This window comes from Rhinatrema bivittatum, chromosome 2 (assembly GCF_901001135.1).
Source record: "Rhinatrema bivittatum chromosome 2, aRhiBiv1.1, whole genome shotgun sequence".
In the NCBI taxonomy this organism is placed as follows: Eukaryota; Metazoa; Chordata; class Amphibia; order Gymnophiona; family Rhinatrematidae; genus Rhinatrema; species Rhinatrema bivittatum.
In genome coordinates, this window is record NC_042616.1 from 662,225,805 (window position 1) to 662,244,917 (window position 19,113).

Below are 19,113 nucleotides of genomic sequence, written 5' to 3' on the forward strand. Positions count from 1 at the left end.
TTGCTAGGTAGATATAGCATATTTGGATTTTCAGAAGGTGTTTGATAAAGTCCCTCATGAGAGGCTTCTAAGAAAATAAAAAAATCTTGGGATAGGAAGCAATGTCCTTTTGTAGATTCCAAGCTGGTTAAAAGATGGGAAACAGAGAGTAGGATTAAGTGTTCAATTTTTTTTAGTGGAAAAAGGTAAACCGTGGAGTGCCTCAGGGATCTATAATTGGATCAGTGCTTTACAATATATATATAAATGATCTGGAAAGGGATATGATGAGTGAGGTAATCAGATTTTCAGATGATACAAAGTTATTCAGCATAGTTAAATCACATGCAAATTTTGATAAATTGCAGGAGGACCTTGCAAGATTGGACGATTAGGCATCCAAAGGGCAGATGAAATTTAATGTGAACAAGTGCAAGGTGATGCATATAAGGAAAAAAAACTCATGCGGTGGTTACATGATGTTAGGTTTCATATTAGGAGCTACCACGCAGGAAAAAGATCTAGGTGTCATAGTAGATAATACATTGAAATTGTCAGCTCAGTGTGCTGCAGCAGTCAAAAAAGCAAACGGAATGTTAGGAATTATTAGGAAGGGAATGGGGAATAAAATGGAAAATGTCATAATGTCTATATTGCTCCATGGTGAGACTGCACTGTGAGTACTGTGTACAATTTTGGCTGCCACATCTCAAAAAAGATATAGTTGCAGTGGAGAAGGTACAGAGAAGGGCAACCAAAATGATAAAGGGGATGGAACAGCTCCCCTATGAGGAAAGGCTGAAGAGGTTAGGGCTGTTCAGCTTGGAGAAGAGAAGGCTGAATGGGGATATGATAGAGGTCTTTATGATCATGAGAGGTCTAGAATGGGTAAATGTGAATCAGTTATTTACTCTTTCGGATAATAAAAGAATTAGGGGGCACTCCATGAAGTTAGCAAGTAGCACACTAGGAACAAATCTGAGAAAATTCTTTTTCACTCAATGCACAATTAAGCTCTGTAATTTTTTGCAGAGGATGTGGTTAGTTAGTTTAACTAGGTTTAAAAAAGTTTTGGATAAATTCCTGCAGGAGAAGTCCATTAACTGCTTTTAATCAAGTTGACTTTGGGAACAGCCACTGCTATTACTGGCATCAGTAGCATGGGATCTACTTAGTGTTGGGTACTTACCAGGTACTTGTGGCCTGGATTGGCCACTGTTGGAAACCGGATGCTGGGCTTGATGTATCCTTGGTCTAATCCATTATTGCAATTTCTTATGTTCTTATGTTTTTACCTTGAAAAACAGATCTGTTTGTACTTCTCAAGGACTTGGAATTGAGAACCTGTAGGCTATCTTATATTCTCTCACCCAAGGCTTCTTCAAGGTTTGACCATTTTTGTTTAGGAACAGCAAAATGCACTCTTGTACTCTTATCCACTCTGGTGTCAATATTCAGTAGCATTTAACCTGAAAACTCACAAGTTATCCGGCTAATTGCTGACATTTCAATATTTCCCCACTTATCTGACCAAGTTTTAGCTGGATTACGATGGGGTATTCCTGGATGGAGTTAAGTTTGCTGGTTAAATAATACAGCTAACTCAGAGATTCAGAATTAGCTGGATAACTTATTTGGGTAACTCTGATTGTGCCGCAGAGTAGTCGTAAAGATAGCCAGATAAATGTATCTTTAAGATATCCATCTATATTCAATAGTGTGGCTGCACAACTCACTATCCCTCCAAAGTTAGCCAGATAGATTTATCCAGCTAATTTAGCAATCTGGCCAGTGATTGAATATTATCCCCTCTCAGCTTATACCATCAATACTTTGCCAGTACTTTCACCTTCTGCATTTTACAGTCACACACTGTACTCTTGTACAAGGCAAAAATAATACTCCTTTTGCTCACACTCATGCACACACAAGATCTCTCTACAAGTATAATTGACTTTATCTGCACATAAGACCTTTGTGATTTCAAGAGCTTAAATATAATAATTTCTTGAAAATTCTTATGTTATTCAAATTTATGGTATCAGAACTGTTGCGCTGGATGTGGACCCTTGGCCTGGTGCAGGATTAGTTCGGCCTTCTGATCGGACCCAGAGAGCACCTGCCACCAGGAGGCAGAGCACAGGAGGAGTCAGAGGCTAGCTGGAGCTTTGCCAATAGCAACCCGGGGTTTCCGGAGGTTGAGCCCTTGGGTACCCGGGCTGCCTGGTCTTAGGTGGGCCTCGCAGGGTCTCCTAGAGAGGAAGCGCAGGGGAGTACCCACCACAAACAAGGGTGCGCGGTCAATGTCCAAGCAAGCAGGCCCAGAGATCACAGAATGCCAGAAAAGAGTGTTTGAGTGGATAGCAAGGATCAAGGCCAGAGTATCAGTCCAGAATGGTCAGCCGAAGCAGGGGTCAGTACCAGTAGTCAGTCCAGGCATAGTCAGGTCAGCTAAAGGTCAAGTTCCAGGCAGCGATCAGATGTGGTCAGTAGACAGGCTGAGGTCAGTTCCAGGCAGCGATCAGACGTGGTCAGTAGACAGGCAGCGGTCAGACATGGTCAAGAACAGGCAGAGGTCTGTACCATGAGATCAGTCCGAAAGGCACTACCAGGGAATTGGAGAGATGATGGAACAGGAGACGTTGGAACAGGAGATGCTGGAGCAGGAGACACGAGAGCAGGCAAACAAACTATACTGGAGTGTTGACCCGATTGCCAAGGCGAGGAACAGGAAGCAGGGCCACACCTTAAGTATCTGGCCTAGGTAACGTCATCGGGAGGTGCCCCCGCGGGTCTTCCCGCCATTGGCCCTTTAAAGGGCTGCAGGTCGGCCGCGTGCGTGCCTAGGGGCGGGGCTGAGGAAGCCGACGACGCGGAGCCCCGATGGGAGCTTCACTGTGAGGCCTGCACGGGAGACTGCAAGCGGGGGAGCCGGGGATGCTGCAAACTGGCTGCGGCAGCGGATGAGGAGTGCCCGGAGCTGGTGGAAGGGATAACGAGGTGAGCAGGGCTGGCCGCGGTGCGGACAAGGCCGGGGCGTGCAACAAGAACTTGTAAAGAATCCAGTGTTATACTTAGGCCAATGTAGGTATTAGAACTTGGCATTTCTCTTTCTTTCTTCCTGATGGAAGAAAATATAGACTGAGATTCATACTTATTCATACCTGTCCAGAGCCAGACCACATTATTAGAAGAGTTTAGGAGAGAAAGTTATGAAAACTAGATAAAAATGTAGCACAATACAGGGAAACAGGATGTATTGAGGTTGTAAGCAACCATGTCTTCCATGAAGATGTCACAGCTGGAGTCAAGAGGAGTTACTGATGGTAGTCATGTTTCTAGCCACTGTCTGAAAGGAGTTGCTAGCTGCAAAGCAAAGAGCTGTTAGCACTTTTACCTCCACAGACAAGTCTCTTTTCTAAATGGTACTGCAGGTGAAAACTCATCTATTCATTTAACTCAGACAAGAGGTCTTATCATGTACAATCTCTTTATGAACCTTTTCATCCAGGTCTTTCAGATCCAGTCTTATTTTAAACACTGTTTGCTTTACATCATGTCAGTCTTGCTATCAAGATTAGAATCGGTCTTAGATCTATAGAGCTATTCATCAGTAAGAGGACCATCCTGACATTGGCAAAGTGGACTTGCCCTTATTTGATTTATATGTGGCTGGCCTTAATTAGAACCCTTGGTCCAATAATCATTCAACTGTATGGAAAATTTTAAAGTATGGGACTCTGAATAGTTTGGGGTCATAACTAGTGGAGTTAGTGTACAAAATGCTGTGTATCTCTGGTAACATTCACTTAATACTTATTGGGAAATATAAATAATGGAAAGGATTGCTAATTGGGGACTGTCGAAGTGCAGCTCTACATTTCATTTCATTATATTCCAGCACCTTTTTCTTTTTAAGACTGCCTTTGGCTTTATAGATGATGTATATTGGTTACCCTGATTTGTGGATCTAAAAACTGAAAGTTGTCTCTTTTTTTAGGAACTGATGACCAAATTAATAACAGATACACCTGACCAGCCAATTCCATTTCTCATCAGCCATCTGCAGAGCAAGCAGGGGAATTTTGGCCAGCTTCAGAGAACACTGTCTGGATCTGCTGCTCTTTGGGCAGAAAGTAACTCACCAGGTAAATCTTTGATTGGTAGGATCCATTTATGTACTTAAACTAAAAACAAGATTCCACGTCTTGATTCTTTTCAATTTTGGTAGACTGTCACAAACTGTCATTCAAATTGTAAACAAGTCTTTAAATAATACACTGTTGGTAGGCAGAGAAAACATTTACTTCAGAAGCATTTGATGTATTGTATTATCAATAACCGTTTCAGTCGTGTAATGGTGATGTATGTTTAGGGATGGATAGATGGAATCTTTCTACTTCAGGTACTGACAATTGTAGGCACTCAGAAGCTGAGACACAAATGAGGTTTTTTTTTGTTTTATTTTTCATTCAATATTCTTAGCTTGCCAGTGTTTCCAATTTTCATTATAAAGTTAACATTTGTCCTCAAAAGATTATGTCTTAATATATTTGCTAGTCTAAGGGTGCTACCAGTCTCTGACACATTTTATTGCTATTTACTAACAAAGATCTCCCTTTGGAAAGTTTATTACACATGGATAACTATATCTTATCTTGGGCCTTTGGTTTGGTGTGAATCCAGGGTTGCAGAAAATGCTGCAGAATTTGCCTTCTTCCTTGGGATCACAATAGTCTGCCTAAGCTTTTTGTCATATCCTCCTCCTCCCTTTCCATTAACTGCCAAATCTTGCTTCCCGCTTTATAGACACCGACTGCCACTCCACCATGCTCACAATTTATGGTGAGCAAAATGGTTCCAAAAGTAAATTTGATCTCCAAGAATAGAATTGGTGCAAATAGTTCATGATTTAGGGAAACTGAGTCAATGTTGGCCACAGCAAGAGGACAAGGTTGTTTGGGAGATAGCAGCAATTATTAGCCAGGAATAGGAAGGGAGTGAGTAGGCACAATGAGAGAGCATTGGGGTTATATTGAGATGATAGGATGGGCTAAGGCAGGGAAGAGAGGAAGGGCAGGATGAGAGGGGAATTAGATAAGAAGTGGCTCGGGGAATGTTGCCTGTGGCACTGAATATATCTGGTTAAAGTTATCCAGGTAAGTTATCTTCCCATCATTCCCCTAGCCACTTGGCTTACTGAATATGGACCCATCAGAAAAGAAAACTTGAAAATCCCTAGTATATAACTAGGGACACCAGTTGAAGAAATTATTTATTATATAAATGGTCATCTGTTTTTAAAAACAAAACCAGTATTGGGCCCTTCCAGCCCACCCCTTCCCTAACCTAAGGAGACCTCCTCCTGGAGCCGCCTCCTGGTGCTGAGAAGGATAAGGAGGATATTATTATAGGTTGCAGAAGGGCTGATAGCAAGTAAGAACTTTACATAATGATGCAGCAGTGCTGGGTTGGGCATCAACAGAACGTTTGTTTATATTTGAGAGAGAGCGTGCATGTATGTGCCTTTTTGACTGGAGAGAGAGAGTTTCTGAGGGGGTGTGTTTTTGTGTCTGGGGGAACAAAGTGTGCATGTCTGTGTTGTATCTGGGAGAGAGGGTGAGTATCTCTGGGAGAAAGAGAGTATGAGTGTATATGTGTGTGTCTCTTTTTTCTCACTCGTTCCCAGAAAGTGAGTGTATGTGTGAGTTTCTGGGAGAGAAAGAGTGGTGGTGGAAGTGGGGGGGGGGGGGGGGAAGAGTGAGAGAATTAGCCTTTCGTTTCTGAGAGGTGGAAGCCTCCATTTACCCCCACAAATATTGAAAGGTATAGCAGCTCACTACGATTGTGAATTCTGGTTTTGTGGCTCTTGATGGGTGCAAGGTTGGCCACCACTGATTTAGACTCTAGCCAATCTGGATTCCATGCTAGCTACAGCACACAGTCAGTTTTGATCTCATTGGCTGACAATATACTATATTTTCTAGATAGGGGTGAATCAGCTTTATTATTCCTTTTTTATCTTTCCAGTGCTTTTGATTTATTTGATCACTGTTTTCCTGGAAAGAGGCAGAATTTGGTGATGGAATTATCAGCTGGATTACTTTTCTTTCAGAAAGGTCTTACTTTGTATTGATGATTCTGCTTCAGCACCAGGATACATTAAATGTATCGTCCTCAAAGGATCCTCCTTTTCAGAGTTATCATAGATAATCCTAGAAACACGTCACAGCTTGCATTGGCTCTCAATTGCTGCTAGAGCTAAATTTAAAATTCTGGCCCTCACCTCAATTAATTTAGTGGATAATGGCCCTCACCTCAATTAATTTAGTGGATAATATGATGTGCAGCCAAAATTGTTTTGGTTTGTTTTTTGTTTCGGGGGTGGGGGGGGGGGGGTGTTTTATCTTTCTTTTTTTATGTTCAGTTTGGTTTGTTTGCTAAACCAAAATAAACAAAAACTCCCCCCAAAACAAAAAAATAAATCATAATGGGGCCTCCCCAGATCCCCAGTACTGCTTCCCAGACCTCCCTGATCCCCCTCCAGCCCACAGAAATCAACCAGGGGCTGGACCTTCTTTGCTGGGCTGAGTCAAACCCATCTGGAGCCACTGAGCACCTCTAACTCCCCCCCTCCCCCCACCATATACCACCAGAAATATGTTGGATTCAGGGACCTCTCTGGTCCCCACTTACTCCTGCTCCTGCCCAATGGAATCCTTTTAAAAATGGCTACAGCCAGCCATGAGACCAGCACTAAGTGTGATATCAAAATGACACCAGTTTCTGGCCTGGTCAGCACTATTTCCCTGTATGAACTTACAAATTCCATGAAGTTAGCAAGTAGAACATTTAAGACTAATCAGAGAAAATTATTTTTCACTCAACGCACAATAAAGCTCTGGAATTTGTTGCCAGAGGATGTGGTTCATGCAGTTAGTGTAGCTGGGTTCAAAAAAGGTTTGGATAAGTTCTTGGAGGAGAAGTCCATTAACAGCTGTTAATCAAGTTTACTTAGGGAATAGCCACTGCTATTAATTGCATCAGTAGCATGGGATCTTCTTAATGTTTGGGTAATTGCCAGGTTCTTGTGGCCTGGTTTGGCCTCTGTTGGAAACAGGATGCTGGGCTTGATGGACCCTTGGTCTGACCCAGCATGGCAATTTCTTAAATAAACAGACCATACAAGAAAATGGCACCAGTCAGCCCTGAGCCCAGTGCCATTTTGATATCACACTTGTTGCTGGTCTCAGTGCTAGCTTGCAGAAACAAGTGGGGACAGTTTTGTCTGTACAATCTCTACTATTAACTAAATAAGATGGGCCTTTTCCCCTCATGATAAGGAAGGTCAGGGCCATAATCTTTTAAATTTAACTCTAGCAACAATTGAAAGCAATTGCAAGTTGTGGCATAAAGATGTAACATTTGCCCTTCTGGGACTACCTATGACAACTCTGGGTATGAAAAGGGGGATACCACATTTAAGAACCATCAACACCAACAAAGTAGGACCTTTCTGAAAGAAACGAGATCTCACTGATAATGCTACCAGTAAGGCCTGCATCTTTCCAGAAAAATTCAATGATTGACAAAATATTAAGCACTGGAAATATCTAAAAAGATCACAAAACTGACTCACCACTATCTAGATGATATAGCATATTGGCAGTCAATGTACTCAAGGCCTTACAGCTGTGATTATATATAACCTTCTTTATAGCATCTCTTCCCCCTGGATCAGCTTGACATTAAAGATTCATACACCTGTCCAGACACTCCGATCGTCAAATCAGTTTCTTTTAGTTATTCCCTCTTCTAAGTTAGCACGGTTATATGAGACACGCGTCGAAGCATTTTTCATCTTTGGCCCGAACATCTGGAATTCTCTATCTGTTTCTCTAAGACTTACTAGAGATTCCAAAATTTTCAAATAACTCCTTAAAACAGACTTATTATCTGAAACTTTCACACCAACTTCCTGAGCTTGATTCTCTCTTAGAGGGTCATTTTCTAAAGGGATCGCGTGCGATAGCTGAGTCGGGGCGGAGTCTGCACTAGAAGGGGAGGAGTCAGGGCGGACTAACTGACTATTTCGCTGATGGCGAAAAGGTAGGACACCTTATCGCTGCCAATAGCTTTCGCACCTTTCACAGTGGTGCTATTGGGTGCGAAAGCCAGCAGCGATTACACCGCAGAGGTGCGATCGCTGCCGGCTTTTGCAGATCCGCCCCCCTCCCCCCCCCGCTATCCGTTAGCGCCGGGATTCACTATTCTCTGTTATAAATATTTTTAAATAAATAAATTAAATAAAGAAGATAAAACCTCACTCTGTGCTGTAGCCAGTATGGAACCTAGATTGGTTAAGATCTAAATTATTAGGATTCCATTTTCAGCCGTTGTCTGGCCAGTAAAGTTGGCCAGGTAAACTTATCCGGCTAACTTTAGCAGCCACACTGATGCATATACTCGACTATGTTAAAGTTAGCTGGATAAACATTGGGCTAACTTTAGGATGGCTCTACGACATGACCAGAGTTAGCCTGATAAGTTGTCTGACTAACTCTGAATATCAAAGCTAGTCAGAATGACTTGCAAAAGTATTCGACCCCCTAAAAAAAATCAGCAGATTTGTATGGATTACAAATGACACACAGATTGTTCCAAACAGTATGCTTATTTCAAACCAGTATGCTCTTAAATTCTCAAACTCACAATTCATTATTTCTCTTCATTTATTGTAAAATAAAATTAAAACTAAAAAATGCTGCTTGCATAAGTATTCAACCCCTGTGCTGTGGAAGCTCCAAGTTTACACAGATGAAAGTTATTGCCCTAACAATTGACTTACAATTGGCCTCTACCTGTGAATCATTAAGAAAGGTCAGATTTTCTGTATAAATGACCCTCTAATTCCAGTACCATTGGTCAGATTGTGAATCTGAAGAAAAGCTGTGAAAATGAAGACCAAAGAGCATTCTAAGGAAATTAAAGTTATAGACATACAGAATATAGGAAAAGGGTGCAAAATAATATCCAAGTGCTTGGATATCCCAGTGAACACTAACATAAGAAATTGCCATACTAGGTCAGACCAAGGGTCCATCAAGCCCAGCATCCGGTTTCCAACAGAGGCCAAACCAGGCCACAAGTACCTGGCAAGTACCCAACATTAACCAGATCCCATGCTTCTGATGCCAGTAATAGCAGTGGCTGTTCCCTAAGAGCCAGGTTTTAATAGGCCCACGCTCGCAAAATCCGGCAGATACGCGTGTGGCCGGGCCGCATGTGCGCCGAGTGCATCTTCAGAGTGGTCCGGCCACGTGCGTATCTGCCGGTGTGCGCTGAAGTGCCAGGCCTGTAGGAAGGGGCAGTATGGGAGCGGGGTTTGGCCGGGGCAGGGGCGTGGCAGGGGCGTGGCAGAGTCCGGCTGGGACAGCACCATTAGGTGGGGGAGGAGAGGGGAAGAGGGAGGCAGGGTAGGGTTAGGCTTAGGGAAGTTCCCTATTGGAGCGGAGTGGGAGGGAACTGATAAGGGCCTAGATGCATCGCCACACAGGTTTTATAAAATTCCCCCCCCTGTAGTGTGCGCTGGCCGTCACCCGCCCACACATGGATATGCCGATACAAAATCAGGCACAGATGTGCATGCGGGTACCTGATTTTATAACATGCGCGTGCCAACGCACATGTTATAAAATTGGAGTGTCCATGTGAGCGCGGCAGGAACTGCGTGCACATGGACCCCCATTTGCCTTTTTTTTTTTTTAAACATATATTTATTATGAAACAATGCAAACCAGTATAACATAACTATACCAAAGTACACAGACTTAAGTGCGTACATACAACTGTTATTTATTACATAAAGTGGCTGCCTACTGGTTCTGTATGAGTACCATGTGGTAGTCCGTATTTTATGTTTTTGTTGCCCCTCCCACCCGCCCACCCGAGGATCTGTGCTTCCATTAATCACATCTCCCGTTTCTCTATCGTAAAATCATGGAATGGTACCATTCTTGACGCAGTCCTGCATGGAGGGTGTCAGAGTAGTCCAGTAGTTATTCCAAATCCTGTGGCAGTTTGCTTTTGCTTCTTGAGATTTACAATTCGCAGTCAGGTAGTCGAAATGCAAAAGCTTATAGAGCCTGGTCTGCCACTGTTCCACTCGTGGCCTTTCTGCCGTGATCCATTCAACCAATATGGGTTGGAGCGCCACTAGTAATGCTTTCCTCAGGAACATTCGGTCCCAATTTGTCAGCCTGTCCAAAGTGCCTTGAAAGAAACGAAGCAAGCACACTTCCGGCGTTTGAGGCACTGCATGTAGTAAAATTTGGCTCAAGGCATTAGTTACCTGCTCCCAATACCGCTGTATCTTATCGCAGTGCCATAAGCTGTGCATCAATGTCCCTGGTTCTTGATTACATTTCAAACATGTATCCGTGGTGCTTATCTTAGCCATATACAGTCTGGTTCGGGACATATACATGCAGCACAGTACCTTATATCCTGTCTCACGCAAGCGAACGTTTTCCGTAGTTTGCAAACAATCCAGCCAAATCTGTGCGACGTCTTTTGTGGTCCAACAACTTGATTATTAGCAGTTAATGGACTTCTTCTAACACCCGATGCAAAAAGGGGATTAGCGCATTCAAATCGTGCATCCAAAGTCGCTCATAGCTAATAGTGCTCATCGTATGTAAATGCCATGTAGATGAAGCTATTAGCTACTACCCTGCGATGCAAAAATCCCTGCTCGTCCACCGTGCCCTTGTAAATGCTGCAAATTTAATGCCAGCCCAGGAGCTGGCCTTACAGCGTGTATTGGGCTGAATGAAAATACAAAATTTGTGCTTTCTGTGGTTTCTCCTACTTAGTATTGTCGCGATGCTAAGTAGGAGGAACCGCAGAAAGCAGCAACATGCTAAATTTAAAATGTTTTCCTGAAAGAAATTTCTGTTCGCACAATATACACACTCCAGGCCATGTATATTGTGTGTGTGTGTATTGTGCCTGTCAGTTAGATGCTACGGGATAAAACACTCTCATAAATTGAGTGTCAGTTTTGGTAACCGGCACACAGCCACGTCTCCTGATCACCCGATGCTAAGGACACGCTAGGGATGCGCAATTTATCCCCAGCACGTCCGTTTTAGCACGATGACTCATTTAATATCACATCGGGTGCCTAAGAGAGGTGCATGTACGTGTGTTTAAAAAATGGGAGAGGAAGAAGCAGGTAGTTGCAAGTAGGAAGTGCTGCTGTTATTTTCTTCCTGCTGGCAGGAGAGGGAGAAGGGTCATGCCCCAGGAGAGATCTGCTAGAAGAGGCTGCTAGCAGGAGGACGACTTCCACCTAGAGCTGGGAAGTACGGAGGAGCACTGTATGAGGTGTAGGATCCCACACTGGGCCGTTGTGACAGAAGAGGCTGCCGGAAGTTGAGCACTGTATTCATGGACCTTCAGCATCAAGGAGCGTTAGGATGTGGGGGATGGGGGGGGGTGGGATCTTGAATATATCACCCTTTGTGGTTGCAAAAGCAGACCCTCAGGTTTTTTTTTTGTTTTTCTTTTCACTGCCCTATTGAATTGAGTATTTGGGCAGTTAAAGATTCTGTGGTGGTTTTTGTTTTTGGCCTGCCTGAACTGAGGGGGAGGAGCACACAAGCTTGGGAGGGCAACACAACTTATTGAGAAGTAATAGCCTGGAGTTCATTTTTACATTGTTGTGAGGACTGGAAGCCTCTACTTTAAATGCAAGTGACTGGCCAATGTAATTGAGGGAAGTGAATTCTTAAGGGAACTATAAGGAAATGGTAATGCTGAGAATTTGTTTGCTCTTCCCAGAGGAACACAGTCTGTACTTTATTTATTTATTTATTTATTTATTTATTTATTATTTTTATTTAAACAGTTTTATATACCGTTGTGCAGACACGTCCATCTCAATGGTTCACAATTAGTCATAGTAAAAATAGGGGAGGAAAATAGAAAAATACAATTATTATATTATAAATATAGCTAAAAATCTAGATTTTTTAAACTATAAAATTACCGAAAGATAAAAGTAAAAGCAATATAAGTAAAAGGTTAAAACACGTAAAAAATGACTAAAAACTCCTATGTTAATTTTTCTCGTCTGCATATGCTTGCTGGAACAGCCATGTTTTTAGTCCTTTCCGAAATTGTTTCTTATCTTGCTGTAATCTCAGTTCTGGTGGCATTTTGTTCCAATATTTTGGACCTGCAATCGAGAGAGCGCACTTTCTTACTTCGCATAAGTGGGCTGATCTGATGTTCAGAATTGTGAGTAATCCCTTATTTGATGATCTCAGATCACGTTGCGGTATGTGTAATCTTATTGTGATATTCAACCAATCTGTCATATCTCCGTATAGAATTTTGTGGATGATATATAATACCTTAAAGATTATCCTCTGTTCAATTGGCAGCCAGTGCAAATCCTTCAAGACTGGAGTTATATGATCTCTCCTTCTAGTACCTGTCAGTATACGTGCCGCAGTATTCTGTAAAATCTGCATGGGCCGGAGTGCAACTTTTGGTAGGCCAAGTAGCATCACATAATTTATTTATTTATTTATTTATTTATTTAGCACTTTTCTATACCGACCTTCATGAATAAATTCAAATCAAATCGGTTTACATGTAACAAGAGGTAGAACTTAATCAACCATTTAACAAGAGGCGAAAGTTACATATAACAAGGAGGTAGTAACTTGGGGGGCTAAGTTAGCCGGAGGCAAAGGACAGCAAAACTGAATAAACTAAATAACGAAACAAAGAAACAGAGGCAAAATATCAAGCCTAAACTAGGTGGGGCGCCTAGTCAGGTAAGTGGAGTCCTGTCTGGTAGAAAATGGATGGTTTTGAAAGTTAAGGGAAGGCTTGGAGGAAGGGCCAGGTCTTAAGTTTTTTTCGAAAGATTAGAGGGCAAGGTTCTAGCCTGAGGTCTGTGGGCATGTTATTCCAAATGGCCGGACCCGCTGTAAGGAATGCTCGTTCTTTGGCGGTTGATAGATGCGTGGATTGCTTTGGGGGGGACTTGCAGGGTACCTTTATTCGCTACAATAGTCTATTCCCGTAAATATCATTGTTTGTAATACCATTCTAAAATTTTCTTGCGATAACAATGGTTTAAGACGTCTCAACATCATTAGCTTACCGTAACCTTCTTTAACTTTCCTGGAAATATGTGCTTGACAGTTAAATTCAGTATCTATAAAGAAGCCTAGATTTCTCGTTATATTTTCTACCTTCATATTTTTGTTATCGGTAATCAGACTTAACTTGGGTTCATCATAGATCTTTTTCCTGTCTAAGATAATAAAAACAGTTTTATCTAGGTTTAAAATAAGTTTAGTTGTGTCAGCACATGTCTAATAATTTCTAAATACATTTTGATTTGGAGCAGTGGCAGTTATTTGAGTCCTGAGAGTCAGTGATGTGACTGTATGGTATAGCAAGGTCCTAGATGTTTCTTTCTTTGCAGGAGTTTGTGTTGCCTCACAAAATATCAGTGGAGGGATATTTTTTGCTGAGGTGACACCAGAATTTGAATATTTATTTTTCATGTTAGTTGTAATGTGAATTGTCCTAGCTCTGGTCTGCACCTGTTCTGATGATTAATGATATTTTATTGTAGTTATAATGATTTCTGGCTTTCTGCAAAGAGGATTCATGAAAGAATACATTAATTTTTGTTTTATTACAAGATAGTTTGGATCTGATAGTTTTCTTTGCTTTTTACATGATATACTTGTGCATTTATAAACAGCAATAAATATAAAATAAATTAATACAGATTAATAAGGAATTTTTAATGCTGGTAAGTGCTTGAAATGAGGTAAAATATTTTAAAGTTTCATGTATGATGCATAATTTCTGTTGCAAACTACTTAGAAAGCCATTCTAGGGTGCAGTATATGGCATTATTTCGCAATAAGAATACAACTAGTAAGTCTCAGACCTGATTGCCTACAGCCCACCCATGTTAACCTTGTGCCCATCCAAAATATCAATTCTGGCTACGCCACTGCCCTACAGGGGAGACAATACTGAACGCTTTGTACAAGGAAGTTGCGAATATACAATTTTAATAAATAAATATTAGGGATGTGAATCGTATTTCTGACGATTGAAAATATCGTACGATATTTTCAAAATCGTCAGAAATCGGGGGCTCCCCGAAACCGATAGGAAAACCCCACGATATTGTTCGTGGGGTTCTCTTATCGTTTTGGGGAGGGCAGGAAAAGGCACACAAAAATAACCCCTAAACCCACCCCGACCCTTTAAAACATCTTTAAAAATGGCGTGGGCCATCCAGTGCGCCTACCGTGTGACAGGGGCCGGCCAATGGCACGGATACCTTGTCACATGGAAAGGGCAAAGGGCCATCGGTGCCATTTTTATTAGTGGCAGCCGACGGCCCGAGAGTGGGAGATCACTCCCAGGACCCCCACTGGATCACCAGGTACCTGTAAAAGGTTTTGGAGGGGTGGGGGAAGCCAAGGGATTAGTTTTAAAATGTCGGGGTAGGTTTTTTGTTTATCGGCTCGGGCGCAGCCGATAAAAAAAAAGCCCAATCGGGCCGGACGAAAAAAAAATCACATGTGAATTGGAACCGATTCCAGTTCCGATTCACATCTCTAATAAATATGGTACATAAAAATTGGCCCCGGGTGCTGGAAACCCTTGCTGCACCTCTGGGTCCCTGTACTAGAGGGAATTATGAGGAAAGAAGTTATGCTGTCTGAGAGAAAAATATTTTTAAAAGAGGGTTGTTTAATTATTATAGTCATTGTTACTGCTACCAATGCTGTATGAAATCTGTGAACATGAGAAATCAGTGATTTTTAAGAATTTGTTCTTTTTTTGATGGACACCCCAGAATGGAAATAATTTGTTTTATTTGAAGATTCCATTGAGTAAGACCCTCCTTTTTCACAAGGTATGCATTTGTGTGAGTAATCTTTTATTTACAGAATGGAGGGCAAAGAAAGGGGAAATATCTAGCATGAGAAATGCAGCGTCTGTGCCAGGTCCACTACACCATCTGCTCTATCACTTTTATTTTTTGAACCCCCAGAGACGTGTTCTTATCTTCCAAACAGGCATCAGACCCTCTATCATTTTATGTGCTCCAGAAAGAGATGACAACAAAAGTAAACAAAATCGTAGTGAAAAGTAGCACTTGGGTAGCTGTTTGTTTGTGTGCACAATCAGGGGTGGTTCTATAATGAGGCAGGCTGAGGCGGCCGCTTCAGGCAGCAGAATTTTGAGGCGGCAGAAAATGCCCCTCTCAGAACTCCACTGTGGCATCCGCCTTACCTGCCTGCCTCTGCTGCGGCTGCTGACCCAGGCTGGCGATGGCAGAAAAGAGGAGGGTTGCTGCCGCGGGTCGCCGCTGCTGGAGGCCAGGCCAGCAGCATGGAGGATGGAAGAGGGCCTCTGCTGCTGCCTGAGGCCAGGCAGGTGGCGTGGAGGAGGGAGGAGGGTCGACGATGACACCGCTGGAGGGCCAGGCCGGCGGCGGATAAAGGGAGGAGGGACACTGCCGCTGTCGCCGGAGGCAGCTGAAGAGAGGAAGGACTGGGAGGGGGGGGGGGTGTTTGAGGGGACGCCATCTCATCCCTCGCCTCATGCAGCAGATTGCCTTGAGCCGTCCCTGCGAACAATAAATGGGATGACAAAGTGATCAAAAACAATGAGGGTTCTTTGAGTTTGTATAACTCAGTTGTTTGGCTGAGACTGCTACTGCTCTGTGCCATTCCACCAGAAGCTGTCATCCTGTGCAAATGCACCCTTTTCACAATGGGTTGCGCTGACCATAATCAGCTCAGTTACATACGAATGGACAAAAATCCTTATTGAAAGAATCTTATTGTGGGAAAGAAGATGGCATGGGGAAGGTCAAAAGAAATGATTGGGGCCAGGTTGGGAATTGGAAGTCAAATTATGCTGGCAAGAAAGCAGCATATATGTAGGGTGACGTTACTAATAGTCTTCACAAATAGTATTATCTTTTTCCAACTGTAAATGTCAGATCTGAATGTCAAAAGAGAAATCAGAGATCACTAAAACAGATGAAAATCATGTGTTGCTAATGGGAGTCTACATTTTGCAAGAGGAGAACAATTACTTTACATATTTTTAACTGGACACATATTTTCAAAATATTAATCTGTTAAAGACCTTTCACTTTCAGTATATTAACAATCACTAGGACACATGAGGGCTATCATTCTGATTTGCTGTGGAAATCTGCAGTGGGCAATAGATAGGTTGTACCTTCTTTTCGGTAATGTCTGGGGGCTCCATTGAAATCAATGTCGTTAGATGCTTAGCAGATTTATGCAGCTTTTTAGCAGTTAGCATCCCACTTAATGCAGTGTAGTAGTTTCCTGTGTTTGTGGTGTTGGGGCACCATTATCAGTTTCGTGCACTGCCTTTGGTCTAGCCATGGCTGCCAGAATATTTTCCAAGGTTATAGTGGTAGTCTCAGTGGTGTTGAGAAAGATGGAATCCTGGTACACCTGTATTTGGACAACTGGCTGATTTGAGCCAGTCTCTGGAAGACAGCCACCTGGTGACCCGCAAGGTGATCTCCTTGTTGCAGGAGCTCGGTTGGGTGAAACTGGCCAAGAACAGTCTTCAGCCATCTCAGTCCTTGGAGTATTTGGGTGTCTGGTTCAACACAAGGCAGGCCAAAATTTTCCTGCCAGAAGTTAGGATTCAGAAATTGATGTTACAAGTGCGTCAGTTGTTGAGCACTATACGCCCGAGAGTATGGTCCTATCTACAGGTGCTCGGTTTAATGGTGGCAACCTGGAAGTGGTGCCATGGGCAAGGGTGCATATGCGTCCTCTTCAGCATTCTCTGCTGTCTTGTTGGAACTCGCAGTCTCAGGCCTATTCAGTTTGGCTCCACTTGCCAGTAGAAATCTGCTCTCGTCTCCAGGAGGATCATCTGAGAAAAGTTGTTTCCTTGACCTCCCTGAACTGGTTGATACTCACGACAGATGCGAGTCTCCACGGTTGAGAAGCTCACTGTCAGGTGCTGACAGCCCAAGGACGCTGGTATTCCGAAGAGTCCCTCTGGAACATCAATTGCCTAGAAGCTCAGGCGGTCCAGTTGGCATACTTGCAGTTCAGCCACAGACTACAGGGTCAAGCATTCCAAGTGATGTTGGACAACGCAACGACGGTGGCCTACATCAATCGACATGGAGGAACCAAGAGTCAGCAATTGTCACAGGAAATAGGTCAACTTATGGAATGGGCAGAAAGACCTACAGATGATCTCGGCCTCTCACATTGCAGGAAAAGACAACATAAGAGCAGACTTTCTCAGCAGGGAGAGTCTAGACACAGGAGAATGGGTATTGTCAGACAAGGCTTTTCAGTTGGTAGTGGATTACTGGGGCCTTCCGTTCTTAGACCTGCTGGTGATTTCTTGCAATGTGAAGGTTCCTCGATTCTTCAGTCGTAGGAGAGATCCGTGGTCCCTGGGCATAGTTTCTCTCGTACAGGTATGGCCAGAAGATGTTGCTTTGTGGCTTTCCTCCGTGGCCCTTGTTGGGCAGGATAGTTTGTAGGGTCAAAGGCCACAGTGGGATGGTACTCCTAATGGCACTGGATTGACCCAGATGACCATGGTATGCAGATCTGTGAAAACTCCTGATGGAGAAGCCCCCCCACCCTTTGTCTTCCACCGCACAAGAATCTGTTGCAACAGGGACCTGTCCTTCACGAAGATTTGACTCTGTTTTGTCATATGGTTTGGCCCTTAAGAGGGCTCACTTGTTGAAGGGTGGATATTCTTCTGCAGTGATTTCTACCTTGGTTCATACTCAGAAGTTCTCCACTTCCTTGCCCTCTATATGGGTTTGGAGAGTGTTTGAGGTCTGGTGTGAGGATCGAAGTGTTCTTCCTCATTTGGTTAAGATCCTGTTCATTTTGGAATTTTTGCAGCATATGTCAAATAAAAGATTAGCCCTTAATACCTTGAAGGTATAGGTTGTGCTCAGGGGCTTGGTGAATGATGATTCCTTATCATCTCATCCTGATGTGGCCCATTTTTTTAAAGGAGTGAAGCATTTTCGGCCTCTTGTGAGGTTACCGGTTCCATTGTAGAGCCTTAATTTAGTGTTAGAATTCTTGGCAAGCCTTACGTTCTGACTGCTGCATAGCCTTTCCTTGTGGTTATTGACCTTGAAAACAGTTTTCCTGGTGGCTATATGTTTTGCGTGTTGAATTTCTGAGCTGCTGGCCTTGTCTTGCTAGGAGCTGTTCCTTCAGGTGACTTCAGGGGCGTTACAGCTGCATACAGTTCCATCCTTCTTGCCTAAGGTGGTCTCAGAATTTCATTTGAATCAATTCATTTCCTTGGATAAGGTCAGGGATGCAGAGGAGTATTGCCTCTTGCATCCCTTGGATGTCAAGAGACATCGTGCGGAATCTGGATGTTTCTGGACCTTTCCAAAAGATGGATCGACTGTTTTTACTTCATGGTGGAAGGAATCAGGGCGAACTAGCTTTGCAGGCTACTATAGCTCACTGGATTAAGGAGATAGTTATGGCTGCATATGTGAATGCTTAAAAGCCATTGCCTACTCAGGTTAGGGCTCATTCCTCTAGGGCTCAGGCAGTGTCATGGGCAGAGGTTAGATTGTTGTCTCCTGTCGACATTTGCCGAGCTGCAACGTGGTCCTCTTTACACACTTTTTCCAGGTTTTCTCATCTGGATGTGCAGGCCCAGGAGGATGCAGCCTTTGCAAGGGCAGTGTTGACTGGACCATAGGCAGCCTCCCAATTTGTCCGGGAGTAGCTTTGGCACATCCCACTGGTCCTGAGCCCATCTGTCTACACACTAGGAAAGGAGAAATTACTACTTACCTGATAATTTTATTTTCCTTAGTGTAGACAAATGGACTCAGTTTCATGCCCTCGGCTGCTGAATGATTGTGTCAGTGGTCCTCTGTGCTACGTGTTCCAAAGGCGTATCTAGGGACTGGTAAGTGTTCATCCAGTCCCTAGATGGGGGTAAATACGTTTGTTGCTTGTATTTAGTGTTTCTTGTTGGCTGAGTACAGTAATGGTTGACTGTTTTTAATCA

General features: G+C 43.1%; 1 protein-coding gene across 1 annotated transcript in view; it reads left to right on the top strand.

The window, feature by feature from the left end:
* Positions 1-19,113, top strand: part of C2H8orf34 (chromosome 2 C8orf34 homolog) — a 624,237-nt gene that overhangs the window by 128,643 nt on the left and 476,481 nt on the right. The window contains exon 2 of the mRNA XM_029591437.1: positions 3,980-4,127. Within this exon, the coding sequence (XP_029447297.1) occupies positions 3,980-4,127 (148 nt within the window). The remainder of the gene's footprint in view (positions 1-3,979; positions 4,128-19,113) is intronic.